Source organism: Astatotilapia calliptera, chromosome 23 (genome assembly GCF_900246225.1).
Source record: "Astatotilapia calliptera chromosome 23, fAstCal1.2, whole genome shotgun sequence".
Classification (NCBI taxonomy): Eukaryota; Metazoa; Chordata; class Actinopteri; order Cichliformes; family Cichlidae; genus Astatotilapia; species Astatotilapia calliptera.
Window position 1 is genome coordinate 38115931 of NC_039323.1, and position 14553 is coordinate 38130483.

At 42.9% G+C, this 14553-nt stretch overlaps 1 protein-coding gene across 2 annotated transcripts in view; it reads left to right on the plus strand.

The window, feature by feature from the left end:
* The window catches only part of pard3ba (par-3 family cell polarity regulator beta a), a 208263-nt gene extending 197934 nt beyond the window's left edge, over window positions 1–10329 (plus strand). For both annotated transcript variants that reach the window (XM_026157796.1, XM_026157797.1), the window contains exon 24: window positions 9051–10329. In XM_026157796.1, coding sequence (XP_026013581.1) covers window positions 9051–9468 — 418 coding nt within the window. In that variant the 3' untranslated portion in view covers window positions 9469–10329. The remainder of the gene's footprint in view (window positions 1–9050) is intronic.
* Window positions 10330–14553: the final 4224 nt, after the last annotated feature.

Here is a 14553-nt window from a genome sequence, read left to right on the forward strand (position 1 = left end):
TTTAGTGTACAGCACTTATGACAAATGAGGGAGAGCAGGATGGTGAAAGTATGGGGGGTCTAATAAGGCACTGGCAGTTGGGGGTGTTAATAATTTCCTCCTTCCGCTTCCTAGGGGCAGGTGTAGGATAACCCCCTCACGCGCCTACCCCCATACACACATTCTTCGCCATCTTACGGCAGAAGCGATGTCTAAATGGCCACACTCTCTCACAGTCCCTCATGGATACTCCTGTTTTTCTTTCACTGCAGAATATGTAATCATATGCACTCCCAGCACAAATTCACATGCATAGCTATGGATGTAATATCCACTCTATCATTTTCTCTGTCTATCTCACACACACACTCACGCACACTCTCAGGCTCTCAGAGGGTGGTTGAGAGTGTGGTATATGGTGATGATGTTCTCAAAGTGTGAGTCAGATGTATTAGATGGCGTGTCATTACAGCTTTCCACTCCCGTGGTCCCCGTGGTTCACATCACACCTTGCACTGTTGCTCTATATAGACCTCAGAGGGACAGACGGGTGTCTCATCTGTCTCTCTGCCTGTCTCCTGCTAAACATAGCCTGTCTTTTTTTTTTCTTTCAACGCAGACAGCCTTTTTCCACCTCACTTTACGCTGTCTCCATTTTCTCAAATTGTGAATGTATCACATTTGAAGAAAGTAACATTAAAATTAGATACAGTGTTTTGCTGGATTTCTAAATGGTTTCCACTCTTGTTCAAATAGAGACAACAGTCCTGTCCATACAGGAAGGGGGAAAAAATTCATTGCTCTTGCTTTTTTTTTCACTTTGTATTGCATGAATTTGCCTCCTTTTCAGTTCTGCCTACTAGCAGAAATCTGAAAAATGAATAAAAGCTGCAGTGTCATGTTTCTTGGAATGCATGTGCAACAGGGTGAAGAACCCAGAACCATTTTTAGGCTGCCTAACTAAAAAAATAACAAACCCAAAGTCTGATGAGAGGAAGCAAATGTGGTCAGTAAAACAGGAGGCGCTATAAGCAGGAAGAGTGGGGAAACTGTGGTATCCCGACACTCAGTATACGTGTGTGTACAGCACGCAGTATGTCACTGATGTATAGAGATAGAAACATCCAAATGTCAGTTTTAGAAGTGCTGCAAGGTGAAAGCATTGTGACAGTGTGAAGCTTGTATATGGCTGAGATATAATTATGAGTAACATCAGGATGTTTGCAAGTGTCTCGACTAACGTTAGCAGCTTGCTAATTTAGCTTTTCAAGGCTAACTAGACATAAATGAGGGTGGAGACGAGAGGTGGCACACCATACAACCAGTGGCGAAGCTCCTTAGTGGATCATGCACATACCAAGACAACTGAGGTTTTGAAGTCGCTTGACTGCTAACCATTTGACGTTACTTTTTTGCTATTTTAGACATGGGACAGTAGAGGGTTAAGTCAGAGGTCGATAGCCCCTCAGCCCTTTAGTCCCTCAGCTGTTGCTCGTGCAAGCTTTAAAGAAAAAACAAAAAAAAACTAATGTGACATCCACGCCCCACACATGTGCAGCTCTTTATCTCCCCATTTTCTTTGGTAGGAGGGGCTAAAATGCCTATTTTGACACTCTTTTGGTGTTGAAGATTGCCAGCCCCTAGAGGAAAAAATGTGTATTCCCCAACCAGTTGGCGAGTGTTTCTAAAGTTGATGTCAGTCACTCTGAATCAGCTGCTAAAGCCTTAGATAGGCCTAGAAATTGTTCAGTGACACCCCAATAACCACCAGTCGCTAATGAAAAATATGCATTCCCTGACTGGTTGGCGAAAATCTTCTCGTGATTGTTTGGATCTCTGGCGTCACCAATAGTTCACATGAAACACACCAACTTCTCTGCTTTTTACTACCATTCAGCTAGTAGCTACCAAGTGTTTGTAGTAAAGTCTGTGTCTTCCATGCAAACTGCACACATGTGTATCTACTAGTGACCAAAGCACTCACAAGGAGGATTTTGGTGCAGTACTCTGTTTGGCCAGTTTTGCCTGATAGCAGCCAGCAGCCTCTAGAAACTTGTCCATGTAGGCTCTCAACCGTCCAAGATATGTTAAGCTTAATTATTTGAAATGATGGCAGCTGGACTTCTTTTTGGTTCGGGAAGACGTTTGGCCTCTCATCCAAGAGGCTTCTTCAGTTCAGAAACAACTGATGGATAGTCCCAAGTATTTAACCCCATGTGGGGGTCATTTTCTTCGAAGGGGCCCTGAGGCTTGTTGACCCACTATTAAATCATGCGAGTCATCACAGCCGAGGTGTGAAGGCTCTGTAAGACATTGCTCTGTCCCATCATCATATGAGCAGTTGGGGTCACTTGAGGCAAATTATGAGCAACCAATGGCCAAAAAGTCTGGGAAAGCAAAAATAAAAATGGACTTTTAAGTTATTTGCCTCATTAAAAGTGTCTGTTTCTTCTCCACTTGTGGTCGTTTTTAGAGTAGGGGGTATAATAAGTAATAAATAAGGATAACATAATGACAAATTGTACAAATAGATCAAACGTGACTTGGCACACTGTTAAATGTCATCTGTAAGTTACTGAGGCTAATGGCAGCTTAATAATATCACTGCTACCACATTCAGTGGTAATAACAGCAGCCTGGCATGTACTAAATCACTCTTGAAAGTCTCCCATTCTCCTTTGTGACATTCATTCAGACCTGTTTATTTGTTCCACGTCGCAAGTGGAAAACTCTCATTTGCATGTGATGTTTTAATTTTATTTTTTTATTTTGACATTTCTAAAGTGTGTGTGAAACTTTCCTGACAGCTGAATGGAAACACACCTACTGTCTGCTTGTCTCTCGTTGTCATAAGCTCCTTTCAAGCCAGATTAGCAGTGCTGGCAGAGCCCCTCTAATTGTCATTACCGACAGCAAACAACATTTTAATCCGGCAGGAATCTGCCATGTTTGGCATGTTTGGGGTTTTTTTGCTTTGAAATAAGTCAAAAGTAAGAGCTATGGAGGAAATTTCCCCTTTGTCCTGACTGAGCTGCAGCACAGGCATTATGCCGTTAGCGTGAGACGGGTTAATCGGTACACAAGAAAATCATTTTACATCTGAGTTAATGCAAGTTGTGTCTAAAACTCAACATTGTTGGCCTCTATTTTCTGTTTTTAGGCCTCACATTTCTTTTTCCGTCTCCCCGTATTCATTTGCTACGTTGCACACAAACAGGCCCATGAAGTGCGTTACATAAGTTATCAAGTAAACAGGGATCTCATTCTGACGCTTGGAATGTACAAACACGACCATGCACTCTTCTCTGGCTCGCGCTCTCTCGTTCACAATATTTTATTTAGCTCCACTAAATTCAATTATAATTCATGTGAAATTCAAATGTTGCATAAATCCAAAGTTGGTTGAGGACATTTCAGGTTACGACCACCCACAAAAACTCATACGGAGTTGAAGACGTCCACTCCCGTCCGTCTCCCAACCAGGCTGGAGCCAGCTGTGCGACCCAGGGATGAGAAATTCCCTAAGGGTCACCGAGGCCCATAGAAGCCCTAATCCCCCAGCTGCTTGACCGGACACACACACGGATACATGCTGTCAAATGGTGGTAGACAGTCACGTCATTACTAACACATCTATGTTTGCTTACATACAGTGCTTTCACAGCCTTAGAAGTAAAGGGTTTAACCAGTGTCCTTTACTGGTGTTGCCTGATTTCAGGTCTAATTGCCTGAAACCAGCAACTTTGTCATTATTAGGGGTTCAGTCAGTCATTGGAATGAGCAGTACAATTTGCCAAAGCACTTATCAATAAGTTGGTTGGTGCTAACTTCTCTGGAACTGCTAATACTAGTCCTGTTCACTTCTATGTACAGGGTGGGCCATTTATATGGATACACCGTAATAACATGGGAATGGTTGGTGATATTAAAGTCCTGTTTGTGGCACATTAGTATATGTGAGGGGCAAACTCCTCAAGATGGGAGGTGACCATGGTGGCCATTTAGAAGTCGGCCATCTTGGATACAACTTTTGTTTTTTCAATAGGAAGAGGGTCATGTGACACATCGAACTTATTGGTAATGTCACAAGAAAAACAATGGTGTGCTTGGTTTCAACGTAACTTTATTCTTTCATGAGTTATTTACAAGTTTCTTTTTGTTCACAGCCATTGACATGTTGAAGAGGTTAACACGTGAGGAGCGGATCTAAATTGTGTTGATATGTGGTGAAAGCAGTAACCGGGTCATTGCAGCAGATTTCCATACAAGACACCCTACGAGACCACCCATCTCCCATGCTACAGTTAGCAAACTGCTTGCTAAGTTTCATGAAACTGGTTCAGTGTTGGATTTGCAAAAATGTGGATGCAAGAAACCTGTCACTAATGAAGAAACATCAGTGGCTGTCCTAGCTTCATTCAGCAAGAGCCCACAGCGTAGCACTCGCCGCATGTCACTGGAGAGTGGCATTAGTCAAACATCCCTCCGGCGGATATTAACTACTCACAAATGGCACCCTTACAAACTCCAGCTACTGCAGCATCTCAACGAGGATGACCCAGATCGGCGCACAGAATTTGCAGAATGGTCAAAACAAAAATTGGAGCAGGACCCTCAGTTCACGCAGAAGATTTTGTTCAGTGATGAGGCAAACTTTTATGTGAATGGTGAAGTTAACAAACAAAACCACCGCTATTGGTCTGACACTAACTCGCATTGGATGGATCCCTCCAAGACTGCTGGAACAACAAAAGTGATGGTTTGGTGTGGTATATGGGGTATAACGATAGTGGGTCCATTCTTCATCAGTGGAAACCTCAAGGCCACTGGATATTTGAAATTGCTACATGATGATGTGTTTCCCTCTTTATGCACTGAAGCTGGCACGTTCCCTGAGTTTTTCCAGCAAGATGGTGCACCACCACATTATGGGTGCCAGGTCCGAGCATTCCTAGATGAACAGTTTCCTGGAAAGTGGATTGGTCATCGTGAGCCAGTTGAATGGCCCCCAAGGTCTCCCGATCTGACCCCCTTAGACTTTTATCTTTGGGGTCCTCTGAAGGTAATTGTCTATGGTGTGAAGATACGAGATGTGCAGCACTTGAAACTACGGATACTGGATGCCTGTGCTGGCATTTCTCCTGCGGTGTTGCTATCAGTGTGTGAAGAGTGGGAGAAGAGGGTTGCATTGACAATCCAACACAATGGGCAGCACATTGAACACATTTTATAAGTGGTCAGAAACTTGTAAATAACTCATGAAAGAATAAAGTTACGTTGAAACCAAGCACACCATTGTTTTTCTTGTGACATTACCAATAAGTTTGATGTGTCCCATGGCCCCCTTCCTATGGGAGGAAAAAAAAATAAAATGTTGTATCCAAGATGGCCGACTTCTAAATGGCCACCATGGTCACCACCCATCTTGAGGAGTTTGCCCCCTCACATATACTAATGTGCCACAAACAGGACTTTAATATCACCAACCATTCCCATGTTATTACGGTGTATCCATATAAATGGCCCACCCTGTAGATTCATAAAAAGGTAGCTCTGTGGTGTATACCGCTACGGAGCAGGGGTAGCAGGCCATCCCAGCATCCAAGAGAACTCTATCGCTCCTACTTGAACTCTTAGAAAATGGACATGGCAGAATGAGATAATTTAACTATTTAGCTTTTAAAACTTTATACAGCTATAAATATTAGCACTGAAAATAAATGGATGTCAGCAAATCCAATTTTAGTGTAGCACTAAAGGGTTACTGTGATATTTGTTTGTTCTAATACTGCTTTGGCCTTATCTTAAAGAGGACCGAGGTGATTACATTTCCTGAATTGCTACTAAGCAGAGAGGTTATATAGGCGATGGAGAGACAAGTAAAGCCTAAAGGAGAAGAAGAGAAAGATGAATATGCTCGTCTGAAAGATGTGGAAATTGAAGATCGCAGAGGGAGGGAAAAAATAAGGAGCGATGAAAGAAGAACGGGGAAGCCAGCGGTGGTTCCTGTCTGTTTGGGTGGCCCTGAGCTGGATTGAGGACCCAGGTGTTCTCCCCCCTCTATCCACGTATCGCTCCATTCCTTCTCATCGCCTCCCCTGGTGGCCTTCGCCATTTAATCTGGATTAATGAGGAGGCTGACCTTCGGCTCGCTTCCTCTCTGTCTATCCTTTTCCATTCCTGCCTTGCAGAGCTTTCCAAGCAGGACTACGTTGTTTTTACCCACATTTTATTTCTGCTTCTCTCTCCCCCATGTCTTCATTTCATATTGTTTCTTTTTCTACTTCTCTGAATCTTCTCTCTCCTCTCTCTCTTTTCAACCCTATTTTGCTCTTTATCTCAAGCCTTGGCAGTGCAAGTCTTTGTGCATGTGCAACTCCATCTTGGCTCTACTGACTGACAAAGCAGTGCTGTTCATTGTTGGGACCACCTGTGTATCCTGTCGCACTGCTCTGTTTGGGTGGTCAAGCCTCGCAGCCCACGCTGTACTGATATACGGACACACACTTAGAGAAATTCACGTCACCGCAGTCCATGAATATCCTCATGGGAAGTCTGCAAAGGCACAAGTACAGACGCACACTCACTCACAACCAAGCTGTGCGCTACCCAATCTGTGGTGAGTGAGTCCTTCTAATTGGCCAGTCAACAGGTGCCGAGCTCGACTCATGGGAGTGGACAGAGGAGACGGAGGGATATGATTACAGAACAAGGGAAAGGCTAAGCTCAAGGCTTCTGTATAATAACTGCAGCAGGAGCCAGTTTTGAAGGGTGGGAAGTAAATATCTAAATCTGTTTGGCTGTTCTGTGTTGCTGATTGATATACCACCAGAGCATTTTGAACAATAGCCAGCACTGTGCTGCTCATGTGGCGGTCAGAGCAGTTCTTAAAGTAGCAAGTAGCAACATGTTTTCCATAATCAAGGAAGGAATTATGCCAGTGTTATAGTTTTCAAACTAGAGTGCATCATGTTGTGCCCACCTAGGTCCAAGTGTCATAAGTTTGTCATGTATATATTTCGTCATAGAGGCTGAACTACAGGCTCTGTGGAGACATATGTGCCTGCCAGTTATGTTGTTACCCCATGGTCTTGACCGTGTAGACCAAGGGTGGGGGAACTCCAGGCCTCAAGGAACAGTGTCCTGCAGCTTTTAGATGTGTCCTTGATCCACTTGGCGTAGACACTAAACTATGAGGGCATCAACTTTGCATCCCTGCTCCAAGAACACTGTGCAAATTAAGACAAAGAATAACAACTACAACTTTGTTTGTGATGTCCACACAACGAAAGTATCAAATACAGCCTACTGTATCTCAGTCTGAATCAGATTATTAATTTTCTTTGGCAACACACACTACTGATCTATGTACTGCCTCGTCTCTCTTGTCATGTCTTTGTTGAACTCGCTGAGTAATTACTCACTGTGTTGGATGGAAAAGCACACGTAAAAAAGGGAGTGAACTCTGGATTTGATAACTAGTAGACTCTCTATTATCAGTAACAGCTTCAGTCAGTTTCCCATCAGTCTTGCACAATAATGAGGGGGAATTCTGGGTTATCAGTTTATCAGTATTTTTGGGATGTATTGATTAAAAAGCCTTTGTAAGGTCATGTCACTGCATCTAATCCAGGTAAAGGTCAGAACTCCGGTAGAACTTTCTTCTATCTCTTGGGTCGTGCATCTTGTGGCTTTACACAACTTCTGTTAGTCTTTTCTTTTTGAGTAAAATCCCTTGGCGTAATGGTGATTCTGAAACCTTTGCAGCTTTTGTCTAATCCATCCACAGAACATGCTCCAGATCTTTGCATAACGTCTCCCACATGGACGGATGAACACCTAGGTCATACCTTTAGCTGATGTAGCGTTTTTAATGCTTCTTTTAAGGTATTGTGAAAGAAGTTGGGCTCAAGACATTGCCCAGTATTTAGTGAGAGCGCAGCTTTGTCAATAACTACCTCCTTAATGGGAACACGTGACTCAAGGTAACTTTTGAGACGTCTTTAGCACAAAGGTCCTTATGTAATCCTGAGTACTGATTTCTAGTAAAGGCATGTTTTGATCTAGAAATTGTGACTTAGATGAGCCACATTTTATAAGTAATCAATGTGAAGAATCCTGGAAGTTCCAAAGGATTTTTTGCAGCATATGAACATATGGTAAAAATGTGTAGTTTAAATGAGCTCATGTAGTATATTAAATTGTTCGGAAAGCAGAGATGTTTGCCAAAATGACTTTTATATAATTTGAATGCCAAAACGTATAATTTAAGATGTTGACAGTTCTCTTGCACCTCACCACTTTTATAAATAGGAGAGTTTCCCTTACAGCTAGGCTGCTGAAGACCTGACTTTTAGATTTGCTTACTCGCTCTAGCTTGACTTGTGTGTCACTCACCACTGGAAACAGCACATAAGACGGAAAACATTTGGACCCGAATGAAAGGTGATCAGCCCTCCCTTTTCTTTTCTCCTGTGTGTCTCTCTTTTTTCTTCCCCCCCCCCCCCCCCCCTCTCTCGCACTTTCTCTCTAGTTCCCTCTCCAGTCTCACTCTCTCTCTCCTTCCGTCTCCCCGAGCCCCGCGGGTCGCCTTACCCTGGGGTTTAGCCCCTAATCACCCACAGCTAGTGGGGAGGGAACCGGAGACTTCCAGCTGGCTGCCTCGTTATTGCAGACCCGAGGGACACACATACACACATTCCTGCACACACGAGCTAAAAACACACACACACACACAACCTCATATATGCTTACCAAGGCATTTGCTGTTATCTCTTGGCATCTCTCCATCCACGGCCTCCCCCCCACAAGTCATTCCTGCCAAGGCCGCAGCCTCGCCACATAAACTGAATAACAGAAGGCGGCTTACCACAAAGGAGGCCCAAATCTCTGGCACGTCCACATCTCCAAACCAGTTTAAACTAGTCTTAAATGTTGACATCTCTAGCCTGTTAACCATACATCTATATTTGTATGTAAAATGCATGTGTCTGTCCTGACTGTTGGCGTCTAACAATCCTGCAGCCAGGACTCGAACAGAGTTCTAACACCAACCATCTTTTTCCTTTCAGGAGGGATCCATATGATTACCCCACCCACTCCAGACCTGTGCCAAGAGATTCCGGCCCCAACCACTATCAGGACGCTCCAGGTGCGAGTAACTCGGGCCGTTTGCCAATCCCTCAGTTGAGCACCCAGCAGCCGCTCAACAATCCCCGCTACCACCCCTCTTCCCAGGCAGGACAGCAGCACCGTGCTGCCTTAAGACAGGACGTCCCTCCGTCACCCTCCGCGGGTCAAAGAGGGCGCCAGTACTACGACACCGTAGGGAGAAGAGACGGATACCGGCAAGCCAGCCCCGGCCGCTACACCAGCCCAGAGAGAAACCCTGCCATCAAGGAGCGTTACAACAGCCCCGACCGCTATCGCTACGGTGACGAAAGACAGCCTGACCCAAGACGGAAGAATCCCATGATAGGCGCGGTTTAAAACCGTGCAAATGCAAGTAACATAAAGAGAGCGTGTTTGTGAAACATATCAGCTGTCACCTGGGCCGCCAGTGTGCATCAGTGAAATTTTTGCCATATTGATTCATGTAATCAGAAGCTGTAATGCAAAAAAAAAAATAGGGCTTGTTTTTTTGAGAAAGGGAGATTTGTGTGTTGCGTGTTTGTTTCCAGCTGCGTGTATCTATTTGCTGGTGTGTCGCGGTGTATAAGAAGAGGACACAAGATTTTATGATGTCGAAATTAAATGAAGTTAAATATATTATATAGAGTAAACTCCGTGCCAAACGTATACAATCAAGTATATTGAAAGCTATGAAAGCAGAGCTGACTCGCATTTTGCACATGCTGATCAAGCTGAAGGAAATTAAAGAGGGATCACCTTGACCCGTCAGACTGCTCCAGCACAGAGAGACGGGAAGCTAAAGTGGACAAACAGGAAAAGGAAGTAACACCCCCTTCTTCTTGTCCTTGATGTTTAGTCGCTTGGACTTCCTTTACATTCTGCTAACACACTGCTTCGTCTGGTTTTTTTTTTTGTTTTTTTTTTGTATTTTTACCTTTCCTTATCTGGACGTGGCTTACTCCGTGCTCATTAACTGTGTAACTGAATTTGCATATAAGATAAGTGATATTTTTGTAGCGCTTCTAATAAAATGTATAAATCTCGATCTGCTGCAGGCTCTTATGGTAAGCTCCTTGTAACTCGTGGAAGACATTAATGAAACATTTTATCCTTTTAACATATCACCGCTAAGAGTCACTGCACTGAAAACGAATTGTGTCAATGGTGGTTTGATTTAAACTTGCTGTCAAATAAGTGCACAACTTCTTTTTTTTTTTTTGTACAACTATTTTCCATTAAATATCTTGATAAATATTCTCAGGCTGTGCCACGTCATTTCATTTCATCACATTTCTGCTTCATTTCACCTGTTAGCTAGAGTACGCGTGTATGAAACACTCAGACTAAGACAACACCATGAGTCATGACTTTAAAAATTCATTATAATATCCAGCTTAATGTCTCTGAGCACAATCTCTAGATAAATTTGCCCTGTGAGATGACTGATAAGAGTAGCCAGCATTCCGATAATGACTAAATCATCTTCAACAATTAGAGGCAGGGAAATCTCCACTGGAAAATGATTACTGCCCAATTTGCTCTCAGAAATAAAGATGGCACTGATTGGTGAAATTAGACTTGAAATGGGGAATAATTAGTGTGGAGAAGGCTTTTTCTATCAGTTTAGGTTTAATTAGCATCGAGGCCCATAAGGACCGGGCCTCTCTGCGTTCCCCTGACCCTCTCCTGTCTGAACTGGAATAGACCTCCAAACAGACGAGCACAGGCAGATAAAAGCTGATCGATCCTTCTCTTTAAACCAGTTTTAAGCAAATTAACTATTTCCCAAAGATAGGAAACACGTAAGACTTCAGAGGAGATGCAGCCTGTCTGACTAAGTACTAGTATAAACAAATGCTTATTTTGACACATATCATATATAGTAAGAAATGCAGTGCTTGTCACAAACTAGAATAGATGAAAGCTGGGTAAACAAGCAAGGGAACCACCAGCTGTCTGCTGAGCATCCTGTGATGACAAAACTGTCAGAAATTGTCCACAGTTTCTTCCTAATAGGTCTACCTTGAACTAATCAAGCACAGGCAGGGGAAACTAGTGCATCTGTAATAGCCTATTTGATTACACAAGCTGTTATAGAAAAGTTTTAAGTGAGTCAGAGTAAGAAATCAAGTCCTCCAGAATTCTCTTATGTTTTATACTCATAGTCCCCATAAAGGAGACACTTCTGCAGTAGCTGAAGGCGTACATGGTAAGATAAGCTCAACTCATCTTTAAAAAAATACAATTAAATTAAAGAACTGAGCGGACCTCTGTGTGATTAAAGCAGAAGGTTATAACCATTTAAAGCCACAATTAAACAGCAGACATGCAAACCTACACAACTGATTCACGTTTCTTAACTTCATGTATTTGTTTTCAGTATGTGAAAACCTAATGTTAATATCTGTAGGAGTATGGCTAACAGCTAAAATCATTAGCTAGCAGTATAGATAAACATGTTAGCTAAACCTCCTCACATGCTATATACAGGGTGGGCCATTTATATGGATACACCGTAATAACATGGGAATGGTTGGTGATATTAAAGTCCTGTTTGTGGCACATTAGTATATGTGAGGGGGCAAACTCCTCAAGATGGGTGGTGACCATGGTGGCCATTTAGAAGTCGGCCATCTTGGATACAACTTTTGTTTTTTCAATAGGAAGAGGGCCATGTGACACATCAAACTTATTGGTAATGTCACAAGAAAAACAATGGTGTGCTTGGCTTCAACGTAACTTTATTCTTTCATGAGTTATTTACAAGTTTCTGACCACTTATAAAATGTGCTGCCCATTGTGTTGGATTGTCAGTACAACCCTCTTCTCCCACTCTTCACACACTGATAGCAACACCGCAGGAGAAATGCCAGCACGGCATCCAGTATCCGTAGTTTCAAGTGCTGCACATCTCGTATCTTCACACCATAGACAATTGCCTTCAGATGACCTCAAAGATAAAAGTGTAAGGGGGTCAGATCGGGAGACCTTAGGGGCCATTCAACTGGCTCACGACGACCAATCCACTTTCCAGGAAACTGTTCATCTAGGAATGCTCGGACCTGGCACCCATAATGTGGTGGTGCACTATCTTGCTGGAAAAACTCAGGGAACGTGCCAGCTTCAGTGTATAAAGAGGGAAACACATCATCATGTAGCAATTTCAAATATCCAGTGGCCTTGAGGTTTCCATTGACGAAGAATGGACCCACTATCGTTGTACCCCATATACCACACCAAACCATCACTTTTGTTGTTCCAACAGTCTTGGAGGGATCCATCCAATGTGGGTTAGTGTCAGACCAATAGCGGTGGTTTTGTTTGTTAATTTCACCATTCACATAAAAGTTTGCCTCATCACTGAACAAAATCTTCTGCGTGAACTGAGGTTCCTGTTCCAATTTTTGTCTTGCCCATTCTGCAAATTCTGTTCGCCGATCTGGGTCATCCTCATTGAGATGCTGCAGTAGCTGGAGTTTGTAAGGGTGCCATTTGTGAGTAGTTAATATCCGCCGGAGGGATGTTCGACTAATGCCACTCTCCAGTGACATGCGGCGAGTGCTACGCTGTGGGCTCTTGCTGAATGAAGCTAGGACAGCCACTGATGTTTCTTCATTAGTGACAGTTTTCTTGCATCCACATTTTTGCAAATCCAACACTGAACCAGTTTCACGAAACCTAGCAAGCAGTTTGCTAACTGTAGCATGGGAGATGGGTGGTCTCGTAGGGCAGCGGTCCCCAATCTTTTTTGCGCCACGGACCGGTTTATGCCCGACAATATTTTCATGGACCGGCCTTAAAGGTGTTGCGGATAAATAAAACAAAATAAAACTAGTACCGGTACCGAAAAAAGAAGATTTATTTATAACACACGTGAAAAGACCAAGGAAAACCGAGTAAACGATAAAAACGATAACAAAATAACGCTGAAAACCGATAAAAACCCTGAAAACTATACATTTCACATCTGAGCCTCAACTCTTGCGGCCCAGTACCAAACGACTCACGGACCGGTACCGGTCCGAGGCCCGGGGGTTGGGGACCGCTGTCGTAGGGTGTCTTGTATGGAAATCTGCTGCAATGACCCGGTTACTGTGTTCACCAGATATCAACACAATTTCGAACCGCTCCTCACGTGTTAACCTCTTCGACATGTCAATGGCTGCGAACAAAGAGAAACTTCTAAATAACTCATGAAAGAATAAAGTTACGTTGAAACCAAGCACACCATTGTTTTTTTTTGTGACATTACCAATAAGTTTGATGTGTCACATGGTCCTCTTCCTATTGAAAAAACAAAAGTTGTATCCAAGATATCCGACTTCTAAATGGCCACCATGGTCACCACCCATCTTGAGGAGTTTGCCCCTCACATATACTAATGTGCCACAAACAGGACTTTAATATCACCAACCATTCCCATGTTATTACGGTGTATCCAAATGGCCCACCCTGTACATTTAGCTTAAGGTATAGCTACAACAGTTTCAACTGCTAGCCACACTTTGGGTTAAAACAAAAGAGTCCCACTTTTTTTGTTTGCTATTTTAACATTTTTAACAGTTTACCTGTGCAAAAGTCTTGAGCCACTGGCTGAAATACTGCCCAAAATCATGGCGGACCCTCCACCATGTTCTACAGATGGCTCTAGACACTGTTGTACTGCACTCCTAACCTCGTGTTTATTGACAATGATTTGAATGTGAAAATGTCACATTTGGATTCATCACTCCGACAGACATGTTGCCGCTGATTTTCAGTCCAGTTTTTGTGTAATTCGGAATACATCAGCCTTTTTGTTTTGCAGTTTCCTTCCTTTAGTGACTAACTAAAGTGTCAGGTGCATCTCTCAGGTCCTGTGTCAGGTCTTTACTGGATTTTTTCCTGTTTCTTTCAGATACCGTTCCTGTGCTGTAAATGCAATTTTTGAGGCTTGCCACTTCTTTTGTCCTCGACTTGTACAGTTTCTTCAAGGACACACTGCACACCATGCCAAGATATGTCAAATATGTGGGTGATAGCTTTTTAGGAATCACTTGTTGTTGCAAAAGTAATATTTTATGTCTGTCAGACGTCATTATCTTTGGCATTTCATATATTCAACAAAAGAAATGAGAACAAATGTTTTTGTGACAGGCTGCTCGTAACAAAGTGCCTAAAGATACAAATTAAAACAGGTTCTTTGCCAAGTTGTCTGTTACTTGTAGACACAACGCTGGTTTATTCGTTGACTTTTGTGCCTTTTTTATGGTTGAATGACTCAACAAACTAAAACACATTTCTGTTAAAGAAGTCAGGTACAAGGACTGGAGATAAAATGAGTGAAAAAGCAGCCAATATCCAAAGTAAAACTCTAAAAGACCTCCAGAAAACCTGAAGAGAGAGAAACACTCTTAAAAATTATAAGAAAGTCTGGCTCCTTGAAAGCAAAATATAAAGAAA